Source organism: Scyliorhinus torazame, chromosome 16 (genome assembly GCF_047496885.1).
Source record: "Scyliorhinus torazame isolate Kashiwa2021f chromosome 16, sScyTor2.1, whole genome shotgun sequence".
NCBI lineage: Eukaryota > Metazoa > Chordata > Chondrichthyes > Carcharhiniformes > Scyliorhinidae > Scyliorhinus > Scyliorhinus torazame.
The window spans coordinates 125,995,508-126,015,480 of NC_092722.1; the positions used below are offsets into that span (position 1 = coordinate 125,995,508).

The window sequence follows — 19,973 nt, forward strand, 5'->3', positions numbered from 1 at the left end:
GATGGAGTTGGAACCAAGTTTTGCCACGCAGTCGTGTGTGTACAGGGAGTAGAGTAGGGGGCTAAGTACGCAGCCTTGCGGGACGCCGGTGTTGAGGACTATTGTGGAGGAGGTGTTGTTGTTCATTCTTACTGATTGTGGTCTGTTGGTCAGAAAACCAGTAACATGGGAGTTTCTCAGGTGGACAATCATATTCGTTGGAAGAACTTTGTTAATTGCAATTCTGTAACATATAAGAAGATGGTCAGGCACTGGAAGTGGTTCTAGGAAGAAGAGCTAGTAGACGGAACTCAGTTAAGAGGTCTGTGTTGGCTGGACACAGCAAGTTTACAAAGACTCAGAGGTCATTTTAACTTCATTGTTTGTAACTGCGACATGATTCATTGCGTATGTGTCACCAATTATGCTTTTCCATAGGCAGCACTTTATGCTTGTCTGCATCAAGTCTGATCTGCCATCATTCACATCTATTTGCATATTGGATTTAGCTCCTATTGTAACAACGGAGCTGTCTCCTGTAATTTCACTCCCTTCTAGCATCACCTACAAATGTGACCAGTTTACGGTAAATTAGAAATAGTAAATGGGCCCTCAGCACCAATCCCTGGACACCACACATTGTACTTCTCCCCCACCCTCAACTGTCCCAATCATCCCACCCCCAACCCAGCATAATTCATTAAATATATAATTGCTTTCTAATATTCAGCCAAATTATCACTTATAAGCAAGAAACACTCTGATTTCCCACAGCTTTCAACATAAATAATAAACTTTTGTGTGGAACTTTGCAAATGCCTCAAAGAAGTCAAAGAGGTGAGTAAGAAATGGTCCTCCATTTGTGTAGGATTCCATGCACAGATAATTCAGCCCAACAGATCTATGCTATTCACTTCAACCACTCCTCATGAAAGCAGGTTGCATAATGTTAGTCTCCCCACAAGTCAAAAGATCGTCACTTTGTCTACCCGATCAAACCTTTCCAGAACCTTTTTTAAAAAACTTACGGCTGGACATCCCTTAGTGCCCCAAATCTGTCCTGGTACTTAAAATCATTGTAAACCTCTCCTGTGCCTTATTCATTGTCTCAATGTCCTTTTTAGGATAAGAACCCAGAACTGTGCATCATGCTCTTAAGGTCTGAGACAAATTAACATGATTTCTCTCCCTTTTCAATTCTATTCTAGATTTTTATTTTACACTCAGGGCTGAGTCTGTTATTGTACAGAGAACCCTCAAGGTTTACTGCTGATAATCCATTTCAATATTTTACAGTCACCTTTGGAGCAAGCGACAAAGCATGTTTCATGGCAAATCCTGTAGCATAAACTGCCTGATTTTCTGCCAGAGTATCTCAATTTTGTACCAATTGTCTCCTGGACCCAGCAAAAAAAAAAAACCAACATAGGTTTCTGTGCAATAAGAAGTTGCCTGCCACAACTTAACCTGCAAGGGTACAATCATAAGCTCATACAATGATACAGCACAGGAGGACGACGACATTCAGTCCATCATGCCTGTCCCAACACTTTTGGAATAACTATCCAATTCATCCCATTCCCCTGCTCTTTCCTCACTGCCCCTTCAGTATTTACCCAATGCCCTTTTGAAAGTTAAGGTGTCGTGTTAATACAAGTTAAGATGTAGTGTTAATATAAGTTACTTACATGGCTTTTTAGCTTCTTTCCATTTCATATCTTCTTTCAGCTTCATTACAATTAGAATGGTCAGCAGGCTCAGGGCACAGTAAGCTGTCACTCGAGAAGTTATTTTTTAAGTCTCAATACAGCAAATGTGCTGCAAGGTGAATTCAACTCAAATGTGGAAAATGAATACATGTAGGACGTTTACTAATTTTCTGCATGCAAAGTGGACCAGAAAACTTGTTCTTGCACTTCTGCAGGAATTAATGTTACCTTTCCCCTGGTGTCAGTGGGTGTAGTTTACATGCAGTGGTTTTATTGGCCATGACGGCCGGCTTACGGAGTCACCAGTGATTGCTAACAACGAACCAGAACCTCCTGAGGGGAGACTATCCAATCAGACAAATCAGAGCTGCAGGGAGACACCACGTTCAAGAATCGCAGCAATAACAAAACGACCTCATTCACCCGGGGATCGGACGATCGCACCAAATATAACCACTGACAACACGCACAGAAACTAGCGGTGTAAAGCAACTATACATGTCCATCAGGAGATACCCTACAGGATTTGTTCCATTTGTTTCATGCCGAACAGAGACATAGCTGCTGTTGTGATCTTGGTGGTCGTACAGTGACTAACTCACGCACTCGCATGCCAAATCTGTAGTTACACATCAACACCATTATCTCAAATCACAGACTCAATGAACACTCAGATCAAAAACTACATTAACCCTCCCGACCTGCGCCCTTTGCCCCGCAACCTCACCCCGACTCCGCCGCTACCCTGACCCCGAAACATCGCACCCCCTCAATTTGCACCCCTCGCATCCCTCCCATCCTGCACCGCCCTCACCCCCCCCCCCCCCTCTCAACCTACACCCCTCTCAACCCCTCTAAACCCGCACCCCTCATCCTGGACACCTCTCACCCCCCCCTCAACCTGCACACCCGCCCTCATCCTGCACCCCCCCCCCTCATCCTGCACCCATACCCCTCATCCTGCACCCCTCTCACCCCCCCTCATCCTGCACCACTCTCACCCCCCCTCATCCTGCACCCCTCTCACCCCCCCCTCATCCTGCACCCCTCTCACCCCCCCCTCATCCTGCACCCCTCTCACCCCCCTCATCCTGCACCCCTCTCACCCCCCCCTATCCTGCACCCCTCTCACCCCCCTCATCCTGCACCCCTCTCACCCCCCCCTCATCCTGCACCCCTCTCACCCCCCCTCATCCTGCACCCCTCTCACCCCCCCTCATCCTGCACCCCTCTCACCCCCCTCATCCTGCACCCCTCTCACCCCCCCTCATCCTGCACCCCTCTCACCCCCCCTCATCCTGCACCCCTCTCACCCCCCTCATCCTGCACCCCTCTCACCCTGCACCCCTCACCCCCCCTCATCCTGCACCCCTCTCACCCCCCCCTCATCCTGCACCCCTCTCACCCCCCCCTCATCCTGCACCCCTCTCACCCCCCCCTCATCCTGCACCCCTCTCAACCCCCCCCTCATCCTGCACCCCTCTCAACCCCCCCCCTCATCCTGCACCCCTCTCAACCCCCTCATCCTGCACCCCTTTCAACCCCCCCTCATCCTGCACCCCTCTCAACCCCCTCATCCTGCACCCCTCTCAACCCACTCATCCTGCACCCCTCTCAACCCCCTCATCCTGCACCCCTCTCAACCCCCTCATCCTGCACCACTCTCAACCCCCTCATCCCCCTCATCCTGCACCCCTCTCAACCTGCACCCCTTTCAACCCCCCCTCATCCTGCACCCCTCTCAACCCCCTCATCCTGCACCCCTTTCAAACCCCTCATCCTGCACCCCTTTCAAACCCCCCTCATCCTGCACCCCTCACACCCCCTCATCCTGCACACCTCTCAACCCCCCTCATCCTGCACCCCTCTCAACCCCCTCATCCTGCACCCCTTTCAAACCCCCCCTCATCCTGCACCCCTCTCACACCCCCTCATCCTGCACCCCTCTCAACCCCCCCTCATCCTGCACCCCTCTCACACTCCCTCATCCTGCACCCCTTTCAACCCCCCCTCATCCTGCACCCCTCTCAACCCCCCCTCATCCTGCACCCCTCTCACACCCCCTCATCCTGCACACCTCTCAACCCCCTCATCCTGCACCCCTCTCAACCCCTTCATCCTGCACCCCTTTCAAACCCCCCCTCATCCTGCACCCCTCTCACACCCCCTCATCCTGCACCCCTCTCACTCCCCCTCATCCTGCACCCCTCTCAACCCCCCCTCATCCTGCACCCCGAATCTGTCCTGACCGCTACAGTTGCAGCCCAGCCCCCACCCCACACCGCAGCCTGACGCCGCTACTCACGGGGTCTGTTTTTCCTGCCCGAGTCCATCCTCCTGCGGATGCGGCATTTCTTAGCGGGGGATCCGTGCTCCTGCTCCGGGCTGCGACTGCTGGGCCCCGGGTGGAAGCCATTCTGCAGACCATTGGCGCACGGCGAGGCCGGATCCGCATGGGGCGGATTCCGGGGCTCCGTGTCCATAATCCGGCCTGTGTGTGGTCAAATGTCCGGAGTCCGGACTCAGCTCCGGCTGCAGCTCGCGTTCCCGGGGTCATTGGCGGTCATCCCGGCTCCGCCTGACGTCATGGGCCCACCACGCCTGCGCACTGCGATCCCGCAGCTTGAGAATTGTTCACCCAATTCCCCACTAATTACCACTTAAAATATCCCTGTTCTTCAAACACCCGTATCACCCCCTAAAACGCCCCTTTTCACCCAATTCCCCTAATAATTACCTCTAAAATTCCCCTCTTCACCCAACTCCCCTGAGAATTACCCGTTCACCCAACTCCAAATAATTACCCCTAGAAATACCCCTGTTCACCCAATAATTACCCCCTAAAATAGCCATGTTCATCCAACCTCTAATAATTATTCTTTAATAATTATCCTTTAAAATACCCCTGTTCACTCAACACCACAGATGGGCAGTTATTGATGGACAATAGATTCTGGCCGAAACAGCATCTCCCAAATCCCACGGATGAATTTTTAAAACTCTCGCACCTCATTTCACCAACCCCCACCTGATAATTTTCCCATACAGATCCCAATGCCTCTGTTCACCAATCCCATTGACATTCATTCCCCAATAGTCCTTAATACATACCCCTGTTCACATAAACATACTGATAGTAATTCCTTAAATGCTTCCTAATGCCCCTGTTCCCCAAACCTACTGATAATCACTCCTATCTCCCCAATACTCCTGCTCACCCTCTCCACCTTGCTGTTCCCCTTCCCTGCCTCACTCAGTCAGAGAGTCTTAGAGGGCCACAGCACAGAAAAAGGCCCTTCAGCCCATTGTTTTTGACCAGTGCAGACACAATTAGCTCAGTATTCTAATCCCATTTTCCAGCACTTGACCCATAGCCTTGGCATCAGAAGTGTACATCTAAAAACGTCTTAAATGTTATTAGGGTCTCTCCCTCCACCACCATTTCAGACAGTGAGTTCCAGACTCACAACACCCTCTGGGTGAAAAGGTTTTTTCCTCACATCCCTTCTCAACCACCTGCCCCTTACCTTAAATCTATGCCCCATGGACATAAACCCCTCTTCCAAGGTGTAATAAATTCAGAGGCAGACGTCCCTGCACCAGAATTCCTTTTATTTACAAAACCAACCAGGTACATTCAGCTTGCTGTCTACACTGGGAGTGCAGAAGATCTGACACTCCCTGTTATATACAGAGAAAGGGGTTCCCTGATTGGGCCACTAATCAGGGAACTCATAGTCTAATTGGCCAATCTCAAAGGCCAGGCCTAAGTCATTACACGAGGGGAAAGATTTCTTCCTGTCTACTGCATCTATGCCCCTCAGAATTTTATATATTTCAATCATGTTCTCCCTCGGTTTCCTCTGCTCCAAGAAAAACAACACCATACTATTCAATCTTTCTTCACAGCTATAACTCTCCAGTCGAGGCAACATCCTGCTAAATCTCCTTTGCACCCTTTCAAGTGCTGTCACATCCCTGCTATAATGTGTATTCCGGAATTTCACACAATCACTAGCTGGTAACCTCCCTTCTCTTAAACTCTATGTCTCGTCTAATAAAGGCAAGTTTGCTATATATCTCTTAACCACTATATTCACCTACCCTGCTACCTTAAGGGACTGGTGTACATGCAAACCAAGGTCTCACTGATCCTCAGTGCTTCCCAGGGTCCTGCCGTTCATCGTGAATTTGCCTGCTTTGTTTGTCTTCCCAAGTGCATCAACTCTCCTTTATTTAGATTGAATTCCATTTGTCACTGATCAACCAATCTGACCAGCCTGTCTATATTCTCCAGTAATCTCAGACTATCCTCCTCACTAGTCCTCACCTCACCAATTTTCATTTCATCCACAAACTTATGATCAACCCTCCTACATTCAATTCTAAATCATTTATGTAAACCACAAACAGCAAGGTCCCCAGCAATCATCCCTGTGAGACCCCACTGGACACAGACTTCCATTCAGAAAAACAACCCTCGACCATCACCCTCTTCTTCCTGCCACTCAGCCAATTTTGAATCCAATTTGCCAAATGTCCTTCGATCCCATGGGCTCTTCCTTTGCTCCCTCCCTTCGCTTTCAGTCTCCCATGTGGGACCTTATCAAAAGCCTTGCTGAAGACCAAGTAGACTACGTCAAAGGCATTTCCCTCATCTACACATCTGGTCATTGCTTCGAAAAATTCAATCACGTGGGTCAGATGTAATCTCCCCTTAACAAAACAATGCTGACTCTTCTTGATTAATCCCCGCCTCTCCAAATGCAGATTAATTCTGTCTCTCAGAATTGCTTCCAATGGTTTCCCCACCACTGAGGTTAGACTGACTGGTCTTTATTTTCCTGGATTATCCCTTCCTCCCTTCTTGAATAATGATACCCCATTGTCTATCCTCCAGTCCACTACCACCTCTCCTGTGGCCAGAGAGGATTTGAAAATGATTGCCAACATCCCTGCCATTTCCTCCCTTGCCTCACTCAACAGCCTGGGATACATTTCATCTGACCCTGGAGATTTGCCTACTTTTAAGCCTGCCAGACCACTCAGAACAGCCTCTCTGTCTGTGTTATATATTTAATGTTATAATTTAATATATTCCATGATTTCTATACTATACACCACCCTGGGCAAGTACATGGTCAATTGCAGCCCACGTGCTCTAAGCGTAATATCAAAAGTGAATTAATCAACAATTCTAATAAAAATTCCTGAAATCTTTGGCCATAGGGGCCCAATAATTACAGTCACCACGATTGTAAGTTTAAACACATTATTGTTTATTTATAACAAGAACAATTATGAAATATACAGTACATAAGAACATAAGAACTAGGAACAGGAGTAGGCCATCTGGCCCCTTGAGCCTGCTCCGCCATTCAATGAGATCATGGCTGATCTTTGTGGACTCAGCTCCACTCTCCGGCCCGGGCACCATATCCCCAAATCCCTTTATTCTTTAGAAAGGTATCTATCTTTTTCTTAAAAACGTTTAAAGAAAGAGCCTCAACTGCTTCACTGGGCAAGGAATTCCAGAGATTCACAACCCTTTGGGTGAAGAAGTTCCTCCTAAACTCGGTCCAAAATCTACTTCCCCTTAATTTGAGGCTATGCCCCCTAGTTCTGCTTTCACCCGCCAGTGGAAACAATCTGCCCGCATCTATCCTATCTATTCCCTTCATAATTTTATATGTTTCAATAAGATCCCCCCGCATCCTTCTAAATTCCAATGAGTACAGTCCCAGTCTACTCAACCTCTCGTCATAATCTAATCCCCTCAACTCTGGGATCAACCTCGTGAATCTCCTCTGCACTCCCTCCAGTGCCAATATGTCCTTTCTCAGGTAAGGAGACCAAAACTGAACACAATACTCCAGATGTGGCCTCACCAACACCTTATACAATTGCAGCATAACCTCCCTAGTCTTGAACTCCATCCCTCTAGCAATGAAAGACAAAACCCAATTAGCCTTCTTAATTACCTGTTACACCTGCACACCAACTTTTTGCATCTCGTGCACCAGCACACCCAGGTCCCTCTGCACAGCAGCATGTTTTAACATCTTACCGTTTAAATAATAATCCATTCTGCTGTTATTCCTCCCAAAATGGATAGCCTCACACTTGGCAACATTGAATTCCATCTGCCAGACCCTAGCCCATTCACCTAACCTATCCAAATCCTTCTGCACACTTCCGGTATCCTCTGCACTTTTTGCTTTACCACTCATCTTAGTGTCGTCTGCAAACTTTGCCACATTGCACTTGGTCCCCAACTCCAAATCATCTATGTAAATTGTGAACAACTGCGGGCCCAACACTGATCCTTGAGGGACCCCACTCGTTACAGGTTGCCAACCAGAGACACACCCATTTATCCCCACTCTCTGCTTTCTGTTAGTTAACCAATCCTCTACCCATGCTACCACTTTACCCTCAATGCCATGCATCTTTAGTTTATGCAGCAACCTTTTGTGTGGCACCTTGTCAAAAGCTTTCTGGAAATTCAGATATACCACATCCATTGGCTCCCCGTTATCTACTGCACTGGTAACATCCTCAAAAAATTCTACCAAATTAGTCAGAACCCATGCTGCGTCTGCCCAATGGGACAATTTCCCTCCAGGTGCCCCGCTATTTCCTCCTTAATGATAGATTCCAGCATTTTCCCTGCAACCGAAGTTAAGCTTACCGGCCTATAATTACCCGCTTTCTGCCGACCTCCTTTTTTAAACAGTGGTGTCACGTTTGCTACTTTCCAATCCTCTGGGACCACCCCAGAGTCTAGTGAATTTTGATAAATTATCACTGGTGCGTTTACATTTTCCCTAGCCATCTCTTTTAACACTCTGGGATGCATCCCATCAGGGCCAGGAGACTTATCTACCTTTAGCCCCATTAGCTTGCCCAATACTGCCTCCTTAGTGATTACAATCATCTCAAGGTCCTCACCTTTCATATTTTTATTTCCATCAGTCACTGGCATGTTATTTGTGTCCTCCACTGTGAAGACTGACCCAAAAAACCCGTTCAGCTCCTCAGCCATTTCCCGTCTCCTATTATTAAATCTCCCTTCTCAACTTCCAAAGGACCAATATTTACCTTCGCCACTCTTTTTTATCCTCTATATTTGTAGAAGCTTTTACTATCTGCTTTTATGTTCTGAGCAAGGTTACTTTCATAGTCTACCTTACTCTTCTTTATAGCTTTTTTAGTAGCTTTCTGTTGTCCCCTAAAGACTTCCCAGTCCTCTAGTCTCCCACTAATTTTTGCCACTTTGTATGTTTTTTCCTTCAATTTGATACTCTCCCTCACCTCCTTAGATATCCACGGTCGATTTTTCCCCTTTCTACCGTCTTTCTTTTTAAATTTTACAGTAAATACAATTGCTCAACAAAAAATTTATACCCGATTCCCCCTTTAACTGCCATCACCCTTTACCCACACATACTGGACAGAAAAATGCAGAGGGGTGAGAAAGGGTTAAAATAATAAGCCCATAAGACGTAGGAGCAGAATTAGGCCACTCGGCCCATCGAGTCTGCTCCACCATTCAATCATGGTTGATATTTTCTCATCCCCATTCTCCTGCCTTCTCCCCATAATCCCCAATCCCCTTATTAATCATGAACCTATCGATCTCTGTCTTAAAGACACTCAGTGAATTGGCCTCCACAGCCTTCCGCGGCAAAGATTTCCACAGATTCACCACCCTCTGGCTGAAGAAATTACTCCTCATCCCTGTTTTAAAGTATCTTCTCTTTAGTCTGAGATGGTGTCCTCTGATTCTAGTTTTTCCTACAAGTGGAAACATCCTCTCCACGTCCACTCTATCCAGGCCTCACAGTATCTTGTAAGTTTCAATAAGATCCCCTCTCATCCTTCTAAACTCCAACGAGTACAGATCCAGTGTCCTCAAAAGTTCCTCATATGACAAGCTCTTCATTCCAGGGATCATTCTTGTGAACCTCCTCTGGATCCTTTCAAAGGCCAGCACATACTTCCTTAGATACGGGGCCCAAAACTGCTCACAATACTCCAAATGGGGTCTGACCAGAGCCTTATACAGCCTCAAAAGTTCTTCCCTGGACTTGTATTCTAGCCCTCTTGACATGAATGCTAACATTGCATTTGCCTTCTTAACTGCCGACCGAACCAACCCATTAACCTTAAGAGAATCGAGAACAAGGACTCCCAAGTCCCTTTGCGCTTCTGATTTCCGAAGCATTTCCCCATTTAGAAAATAGTCTATGCCTAAATTCCTCTTTCCAACGTGCATAACCTCACACTTTTCCACATTGTATTTCATTTGCTACTTCATTGCCCACTCTCCTAGCTTGTCCAAGTCCTTCTGCAGCCCGCCTGCTTCCTCAATACTACCTGGCCCTCTACAGATCTTTGTACCATCTGCAAACTTAGCAACAGTGTCTTCAGTACCTTCTTCCAGATCATTAATGTATATTGTGAAAAGTTGTGGTCCCAGCACAGACCCCTGAGGCACACCACTAGTCACCACTAATAAGGATGAAGGTCAAAAGATAGGTCTTTACTTCAAATAGTGGTTTGCAGCATGCTTTTTTCATAGTAAGCTTGGAAATTAAAGTCTTTGGTTTACAGCTTGCAATGATCTTCTTTGCAATATAGTTTAGCAATATTACTCACAGCTTCATCTGGAAAGGCCCCTTACTTTGCATCAAGCTTTTCTTCCAGGCCTCTGCCTTTTCTGGAGAAAGAATTGGTCGGTTCACACCAGCCTTTTCTGCAGAGAGAGTTGGTTCTCACACTGGCCTTTTGGTGAGAATCAGATGAATATTTCTGGAGAGAGTTATCAGATTCTGAACCTTTCCTGCACAGCCTCGAATGGTTCACCTGTAAACCGATCCATCCAGACTTTCTGCCAGGTCAGAAACATACACTTTCAGGAGAAACACAGAATGGAAACGGATCTGCCCTCTAAGCCTTTATAATGAACCTGAAAGCTCCTTAGGTCTCTGAACTATTTTGGATGGATCAGATCCAATCACCGCCTGTTACCAGGCAGAACACAGCATTTTGGGATACTTTTTCAGAATCATCCTAATGAACTCCCACAACTTCCATGGGCTTTCCTTGCAACTTCTAACAGGCAGAACAAACGTGTTCCAGCTTATTACAATGGTAATGTCTAGGCTTCCAAATATCACCTCCACCCTCAGTACCTCCCTTCCTTACACTCTCCCACTTTCTATCCTTTTCAAAATTATGGGGGTGATGGAACAAAGGTTTAAATTTATCGATTAGCAGATAATCGTCAGCCATAATTGCTACCTGCTTAGCAGTCTTCACCCTCTGGTCTTCAACATGGGTTCTTACCATAGAAGTTAGGGAATTCTTGAATTCCTCTAAGAGAATAACCTCTCCGAGAGCCTCATAGGTAGTTTCAACTCTCATACCCACTTGTCAAAATTGTTCTGCTTTCAAATTCAGCATAAATCTGTTCCAGCTATTTCCTTAAATTTTGAAACTTTTGCCTATATGCTTCATGAACCAATCCATGTGCATCCAGAATAGCCACGTTTACCTTGTCGTAATTCTTAGACACCCATTCTGACAGGGAAGCATAAATGTCCTGTGTCGCCCGTCAGTTTACTCTGCATGGGTTATGTCCACTTATCTCTTGGCCAGTCCATTTGGGTTGCTATTTTTTCAAAAGCCCTAAAGAAGGTTTCATTGAATTTTTGGAAGGCCGGGATAAATTTAAACATATCGCCATTAAGTTCCATTCTAGGTTTAAGCTCCCCTCCACTTTTTGGCAGCTCCCACTCATTTCTAGTGCCTTAAGTTGGAGGTCTTTCCCTAATTCCAATTTCCTCATTTATATCTCCATTTCTCTTTCTTTTTCCTCGTCATTATACTTCCTCTCCATTTCTCTTTGCTGCACATCCATTTCTTTTTCTCTTTGTATCAGTTCTATTTCTCTCTGTTTTTGCTGCATTTCCAATTGTTTCACTTGTAACTGGATTTTTGCCAATTCTATTTACTGTTGCCCTGTCTTAGGCTGCGTTTCTTGCATTTCTTTCAAATTTAAATGTTGAGCAATCACTTCAATTATCGTCACCTTCTTGGCTGTAGCCGGTACCCTACTTCGAATGTACCTACCAATCGACTAGCTTGTCCTTTCGAAGCTCCTTTAGATAAGGAGATAACTTGGCCGGGATTCTCCCCTACCCGGCGGGGCGGGGGGTCCCGGCGGGATGGAGTGGCGTGAACCACTCCGGCGTCGGGCTGCCCCAAAGGTGCGGATTTCTCCGCACCTTTAGGGGCCAAGCCTTCACCTTGAGGGGCGAGGCCCGCGCCGGAGTGGTTGTCGCGCCACCGGCCAGCAGGAAAGGCCTTTGGCGCCACGCCAGCCAGGGCCGAAGGGACTGCGGCGGGCGGCGGAAGTCCGCGCATGCACGGGAGCGTCAGCGGCTGCTGACGTCATCCCCTCGCATGCGCAGGGGGGGATGTCACTTCCGCATCGGCCATCGCGGAGGCTGTGGCCGAGGCGGAATGAAAAAAGTGCCCCCACAGCACAGACCCGCCCGCGGATCGGTGGGCCCCGATCGCGGGCCAGGCCACCCCCCGGGGCCAGATCGCCCCACGCCGCCCCCCCCCCCCCCCAGGACCCCGGAGCCCGCCCACGCCGCCAGTCCCGCCGGGAAGGTAGGTGGTTTGATTCACGCCGGTGGGACTGGCATGACAGCAGCGGGTCTTCGGCCCATCACGGGCTGGAGAATCGCCGGGGGGGGGGCCCGCCGACTGGCATGGCTCGATTCCCGCCCCCGCCGAATTTCCGGTGCCGGAGAATTCGGCGGCCGGCGGGGGCGGGATTCACGTTGCCCCCCCAGCGATTCTCCGACCCGGCGCGGGGCGCGGGTGGGGGGGGGGGGGGGTCGGAGAATCCCGCCCAAGGTATCGACCTCAAGAAAAATTTTAGCAGTTTGCAGAGCCATCTGGTTATATCACTACAAACCTGTCACATTGTAACCCAAACTTCGCCGTCCACCTTCCAAAATCCTGGATCCGAGTCTCCAACCTATGTTATGACACCCTGGGCAAGTACACAGTGAATTCCAGTCCCACATGCCCTGGAGTCACAACACAAGTGAATTAACTAATAATTCTTATTAAAATTCCTGAAATGTTGATCCCTTCGCTGCCCAATAATAAGCCTTTAATTACAAGTTTGTACGTAGAAGCGCACTTTATTTATTTATTTATTTTTATAAATTTAGAGTACCCAAATCATTTTTCCAATTAAGGGGCAATTTAGCGTGGCCAATCCACTTACCCTGCACATCTTTGGGTTGTGGGGTGAAACCCACGCAAACATGAGGAGAATGTGCAAACTCCACACGGACAGTAACCCAGGGCCAGGATCGAACCTGGGATCTCGGTGCCGTGAGGCAGCAGTGCTAACCACTGTGCCACCATGCTGTCCACAGAAGCACAATTTAAACAAGAACAAATATGAAATATGCAGTAAACTGATTAACAACATGCTGATACCTGATCCCCCTTTAACTGCCCCCACCATCTATCCACAGACACACACATACACGACCGACAAATGCAGGGGAGGGAAAGGGTATTCTTGGTGAGAATTAGCTGGATATTTCTGGAAAGAGTTATCAGATTCTGAACCTTTCCTGCACAGCCTCTAATGGTTCTAATGTAACTAGGTTCATCCAGGCTTTCTGTCAGGTCAGAAACACAATCTTTCTGGAGCGGAATGGAATGGAAAGAGAGTGGGTCTTCCCTCTAAGGTGCCAAAACAAAGCTGAAAGCTCTTTAGGTCTCTGAACCATTTTAGTGGGATCAGTTCCAATCACCACCTGTTACCAGGCACTGCACAGACTTTTGGGCCAATTCATTGACCACCAGCAAAATTAATTAACCGAGTCAATACTGAGGCCAGTCAATCTCCAATTACCAGTCTAAAACAGCATAGCCTTCTGGATCCTGTTTCTTGAATTAAAGGTACAGGCCACGCTTCCCTCTGCTTGAATTAAAATGGCAGGTTGCCTTAAAGACACACGTCCATAAATCATCCATGGATCAAAAATGTAACGGGAAAAAAAGGGGAAACAAGGAATAAACATGGACTAAACAAGAAGGACAGAAAGGACCCATACTGTCCCTCTCACTAGTTAACACTGACACAAAGTATTCATTTAGAACCCTACCTTCGTCCTCCAGCTACACACACAAATTCCACTGTGATCCTCACTGGTCCCTATTCTTTCCCTAGTTATCCTTTTACCCTTAATGTACTTGTAAAACAACTTCAGATATACCTTTATTTTACCTGAGTATCATTTCATTTCCTCTTTTGCTCTCCTAATTTTCTTTTTAAGTTCTCTCTTGCACATTCTATGACTTCTGCTGTTTTAAGCCCTCAAAATCTCTCATAAGCCTCCCTTTTTCTTTTTATCCAATGCTGTATATCCTTTGATATTCATGGTTACTGGATATGTTGGTCCCACTCTTTTTTCTTTATTGGAACATGTTGGCCTATTTCCTTCTTGAATGCGCCCTACAGTTGTGTCACAGATTTACCTAAAAGTACCTGCTCCCAGTCCACTCTGGCCAAATCAGATCTCTGATTGGCCTTCCCCCAGTTTAGAACTTTGATCGCCGTCTGCAAGATGCTCCCCCAGTGATGCCTGAACCATTTGCTGGTCTTTGTGAACTAAAATTGAGACTAGGACTGCCGCTCACTTGTAGGACCTTCTATGTACTTGCTTAAAACATTGCTCTGAATGCTCCCTCTAAACCTTCAACACTATGACTACACCAATTAGTGTTGTGGAAGTTGTAATCCCCCACTATTACCACCTTATTACGTTTACACTTCTCTAAAATTTTTCTACATATCTGCTCTCTATTTCTCTCAGACTCAATGTGCTATAGAACACTCCCAGCAATGCGCTTGCTCATCTTTGTTTTAAGATTCCACCCATAAAGCTTAATTTGAGGAGTTTTCTAAGATGTCGTCCCTCCTTACTACAGTAATTGATTCCCTGATCAAAATTGCAACACCCCCTCCTCTTTTACCTCCTCCCCTGTCTCACATGACGACCCTGGGCTGGATTCTCCGAGCCTCCGCGTCAAAATTGCGTTTGGCACAGGGGTGGAGAATGGGTGTTCCCGCAGGACTCATGCCCGGCGCCGCTGAAGCGATTCGCCGGTCCCCGATTTGCAGCTTGTCCAATATCTTCAAGATCAGCCTCCCACATAGAATCATAGAACAGTTGCAGCACGAAGGGGGCGATGGGCCTATTGTGCCTTGCGGGCTCTCTACAAGAGGAGCTGACATATTCTCATTCCCCTGCCTTTTCTTCCTTGCCCTGAAAATGTTTTCTCTTCAGATGCCCAATCCTCTTTCAAAGCGTCAGTTGAATCTGCCTCCACCAAACTCTCAGCCATTTTGTTCCAAATCCCTAGCCACTTGCTGCCTAAATGTGATTTTCCTCACATCACCTTCCAGTCAGTGCCCTCCGGATCTTGATCCTTCCACCAATAGGAATTGTTTCCACTAACCCTAATCCTCGCTCTATCATACCCTCTTTAAACATCCAAAATAGCTCAGCCAAAATCCAGTTGCCCATTTACCTAACGTACTGATGTGCTACATTTAGTCTCCCTTCTGCAACACTTCAAATGTTATATTCCCGCCCTTGTGTTCGCGTCCCTTCATGTTCTCAGGGAAGGAGGCACCTCATTTATGTCCCAGTCCTGATGTAAACGGGCTGCTAAAATATGCAAATAGGGATCCTATGTCCATTATAGGACCCCCACTTCAATTTTCAGGTACAACTGGGCTCTTTAAAATGACATCTAGAGACCAGTCGAAAGAACAGCTGCAGAAATCGTCAATGGATTATTTTGAAGGATACATGTTGGATCCCATGACCTCTCCTATGAAACTTTTGAATATTCATACCTCAGACTGGACCTGCCCCCCTACCAAATAAATCCCCCCCCCCCCCCACCACCACCAATGCGTGACTGTGAATATTTCCTTTGGCAGCAGCCCCTCTGGCACCAGCATACGCAAGATGCAAGGCCCTTCCCCCATGCATCGACTGTACTCTCTGTCCTCCCTAGGAAGTCTCTTCCACTCCTCCTTGCCGGCCCTGATCTCCCCCTCTCTCAGAGCCCACTTCCACACCTACATTCCCCCACCTGAAACCCCCCCCTCCCCCCACCATCCTCTTTTCTTACCCTTACTTTTCTCAACCCTCCATACAAGCTGCCATTCTCCTGCACCCATCCCTTGTGCTGTGCAGTTCAACAAGGACAATTGCTCACCTCAGGCACAACTGCATGGAGCTGACTTGAGCATCCCATATTCAAACATAGGGCAGCACAGTGGCATATTGGTTAGCACTGCTGCCTCACAGCGCCAGGGGCCCATGTTCAATTCTGACCTCGGGTGACTGTGTAGAGTTTGCACATTCTTTCTGTATATGCATCGGTTTTGTCAGGGTGCTCTGGTTTCCTCCCACAGTCCAAAGATATGCAAATTAGGTGGATTAGCCATGCTAAATTGCCCTTAGTGTCCAAAGTTTAAGTGGAGTTATGGGGATAGGGTGGGGCATTGGGCCTAGGTAGGGTGTTCTTTCGGAGGGTCAGTGCAGACTTAATGGGCCAAATGGCCTCCTTCTGCACTGTAGGAATTTTATGACTCTATGAAATGTGTATTTGGTATCATGAGGTTGCCATGCATGGTTGACTTGATCTTGACTGCAGAACCTAATTTCAAGAAGTTTTAATGTAATGAGGATTCTTGGCATGAAAATGGAGTATAAGTAAGAACCTACAATGAGACAGCATGAGGCTGGACCCGTCACTGCCACAACACTGTTGATTTAATTTTTCATTCTGATCCCACTGCTGTGATTTCAACATTTCAGCTCCCATCTCAGGGTCTTCATTAAATTATACCCAGAGTTTCAGGACAGATGGACAGGGATTTGGGAGATGACAACATTGGCTGAGGTAGACAGATTTTTAATCAGTAAGGGGATCAAAGGTTATGGGGGTAAAGTGGGAATGTGGAGTTTAGGATTATCACATTAGACCAGTCATGATTACATTGAATGGCAGAGAAGACTTGATGGGCCAAATAGCCTACTAAGGCTCCTGCGTCTTATGGTAACACAGTCAAGGGGCATGATCTAACCAAAGAAAATTAGAATCCGTTCTGGGCAGGATTTCCGAGGTCGTTCCCGACACTACCCCGCTATCTCACGGCACTCTTCTTTTTTTTTAATGCCCTGGTGGGGAATGCCCCGCATAGGCTGCAGTCAGCACCATTTCCTGCCCTGAGGAGCTCCAGTGATTAGAGCTCCTCAGTACAGGAAGAAATCGGGACGCCATTTTTAAATGCCAGGCTGGCATTTTGCCATGCCGGGGTTGGGCGTGGGTGTGCCCCGTCTGTATGAGGTGGGGCGTGAGGGGCTCAATGACCCCCCAATGATCTCCCACCCCCCAAGGAAACCCCTGGACCCACCCCACCCCCCAATGCCACAACTCACATATAAGGGGGTCATTGAGCCCCTCCACATTCCACCTCATAAAGGCAGGGCATCCCTGGGCCCAATCCCGGCACGGGAAAATTGCCAGCCTGGCACCCTGACAGTGCCTGCTGGCAGCCTGCCAGTGCCACCTGGGCACTGCCAGGATGCCAGGCTGGCAGTACCAAGGTGCCCAAAGGCAGCAGCAGTGCCAGGCTGCCACTCTGCCTGGAGGCCGACCACCTGGGGGCCTTCGGTCGCCTGGGAGAATCCCAGGTATCGTTCTGCCTGCTCGCCATTTGTGAGACCAATAGATGCCGGGTGGCCGATAGATCTGGCACGAGCACAGCCAAGTGGTTTCTTAAACTCAATTAGGCGTGCAAGACTGGGTCCCACTCATTGCAGATGGGACCTAGATCACGACATTTAACCAGATCTCACGAGGCGTAATGCCTGTCGGGAATCCCGAAGGAGGCATCTCTCGGGATATACTAGCCGGGTCTCACCCCGGTTCCAGCGGGATGCGGCTGGTAGATCACACCCAAGGACTTTGGAGAGGAACAAGAGATTGGGAATAGCACAGTAAATTTAAAGGATGGAGATGTCTGAAGTTTTTTCAGGAGAGGGGTGATGATGGCAGATTTGAAGGAGAGAAGGCCAGCATCTGAAGAGAGGGAACTGTAACATATCAGCTAATGTGGGGCCAGGAGGGGAAGTTGGATGTCAGCAGTTCAGTGGGAACATATTCATGGGATCAGATGAGTTCGGAAAGCTTTAAGTAGGACAATAATAATAATAATAATCTTTATTATTGTCACAAGTAGGCTTACATTAACACTGCAATGAAGTTACTGAGAAAATCCCCTAGTCGCCACATTCCGGTGCCTGTTCGTGTACACAGAGGGAGAATTCAGAATGTCCAATTTATCTAACAAGCACGTCTTTTGGGACTTGTGGGAGGAAACCGGAGCACCTGGAGGAAGCCCACGCAGACACGGGGAGAACGTGCAGATTCCGCACAGACAGTGACCCAAGCGGGAATCGAACCTGGGACCCTGGCGCTGTGAAGCAACAGTGCTAAGCACTGTGCTGCCGTGCTGCCCATAAAGAGAAATAGAGAACAATCAAAGTTTAAGGTTAGAATTAGGTGGTAGGAGGGACAGAAGTGGCAGAGGCAGTTGATTGAATGGTCTCCCTCTCAGCAACAGAAGCTCTATTGTTGGAGCGGAGGCTGGAGGAGACAGCAGAGACGGGTTTAAGAAGACAGTTTGCAGTAGAGAAAATAAATTAGGGGTTCTTTACATTCCAATTTGATCCTGGAACAGTGGGCTGTTTTAGCACTCAAAAGCAGGAACTAATAATGATTTACGCGGTTCAGCCAGATCCAGCAGTAAATGGCTGCACCAGTTGACATACCCTCTCTAATCTGCATCCCGTAGACTTAATGCAGTGGAGATGAGAGCCATATAAGGGGGAACGGCCAGGGTGAGAGAGTTTCATTGGGACCAAGGACATCAAAGGTGGAGTGAGGTTGAGGTGAAATCAGCTGCTGCAGAAACAAAGAACTGAACAGAGATGGCTTGATCACAACTGGGAATAGGAAGACGACCTGAGATGGTAAAGGTCAAGGGTAACTGTTAATTTGGGCTAGGGAAGTGATATAGGGAGGATACGAGGACAGTCTACTAAAGGAAAGAGAGAGACTAATGAGATGAATGTTGAAATCACTGAGAGTGATGCTGAGGGTGAGGACATTTTTATTGTACTAGGAGAGAATATTTTATTGTACTAGAAATTATTATAGTACTCGGAGAGAACTAGGATTTTGAATAAGAGGTGAAAGGAATGGAACAAAGGTGAGGTTATCAAAGAAAGAGAAAATACGAAAGGAAAAGAGAAAATAGGGGTGCCATGCAATGGTGTGATTTGACGATAACAACAACACTACCTTCTCATCAGCATTGTTGGAGCAAGTTTTGGAAATAGCCAAGCTTCATTTCAAAAAGGAATCAGGGACTACATAGTTAGAGTGTCTTCTGGACTAGTTTTGATCAGCTGGATAGATCATAGAGGAATCTCCAATATGTTTTCCCCCAGATTAGTCTGGATTTTCATCTGTTTTTTTCTTCTCTCCTTGGAGATCATGTTCTCTCCTTGGAGATCATGTGATTTCTGGTAAGGTGGAGAGTCTGTATGTATTGCTAAACACATTATCACAATTCTGTAAGACAGGCTGGTCTTCACCTGTCCATCATTGTTTGTATATTTGTAGACAGAGAGCTGCAGTACATGGGAGGCCCTACTCCCATTTCAGGTGAGCAGCCATTTCAGGCTGAAGTCAAAGACTGCCTTTGACACATCTTATACATGTAGAAAGATGAGCAATGCTCTCGTCTGCACACTGCCACTGAATGGACACAAGGAAATAGAAAATAGCATAATTCAGCACCATGGCATTGAGACTCTATATTACTCCATGCATAGACACACAACTCATTAAAGTATATTGCGCATAATGTCAGTGAGGTGCACCTCTATTAGAAATAGTGTGGGTTGGTTAAAGCCTATGGAAGAACAATGAGTCCTATAATAACTTGGCTTAGTGACTCACTTAGAAAACAAATAAACCTTACATCGTAATGCATTTCATGTAGTGATGGATTTATAGCTGTTTTAGTAAAGAGCCATTTAGTTACTTATGTCAGAAGTATAACATTCTGGTACTCTATGTTGTTAAAAAGAT

The 19,973-nt window shown here is 47.2% G+C and overlaps 1 protein-coding gene across 6 annotated transcripts in view; it reads right to left on the bottom strand.

Moving 5' to 3' along the window:
* Window positions 1-4,280, bottom strand: part of LOC140393052 (pantothenate kinase 1) — a 92,076-nt gene extending 87,796 nt beyond the window's left edge. For 5 of the 6 annotated variants that reach the window (XR_011935479.1, XM_072479007.1, XM_072479011.1 and 2 more), the window contains exon 1: window positions 3,994-4,280. Coding sequence is in view for 5 of the 6 variants with exons in the window: in XM_072479007.1 (XP_072335108.1) it covers window positions 3,994-4,171 (178 nt within the window). In the remaining variant the exon portion in view is untranslated. Of the gene's footprint in view, window positions 1-1,667; window positions 1,985-3,993 lie in introns of those variants that run through there. The other variant, XM_072479008.1, reaches the window with a different exon arrangement.
* Window positions 4,281-19,973: the final 15,693 nt, after the last annotated feature.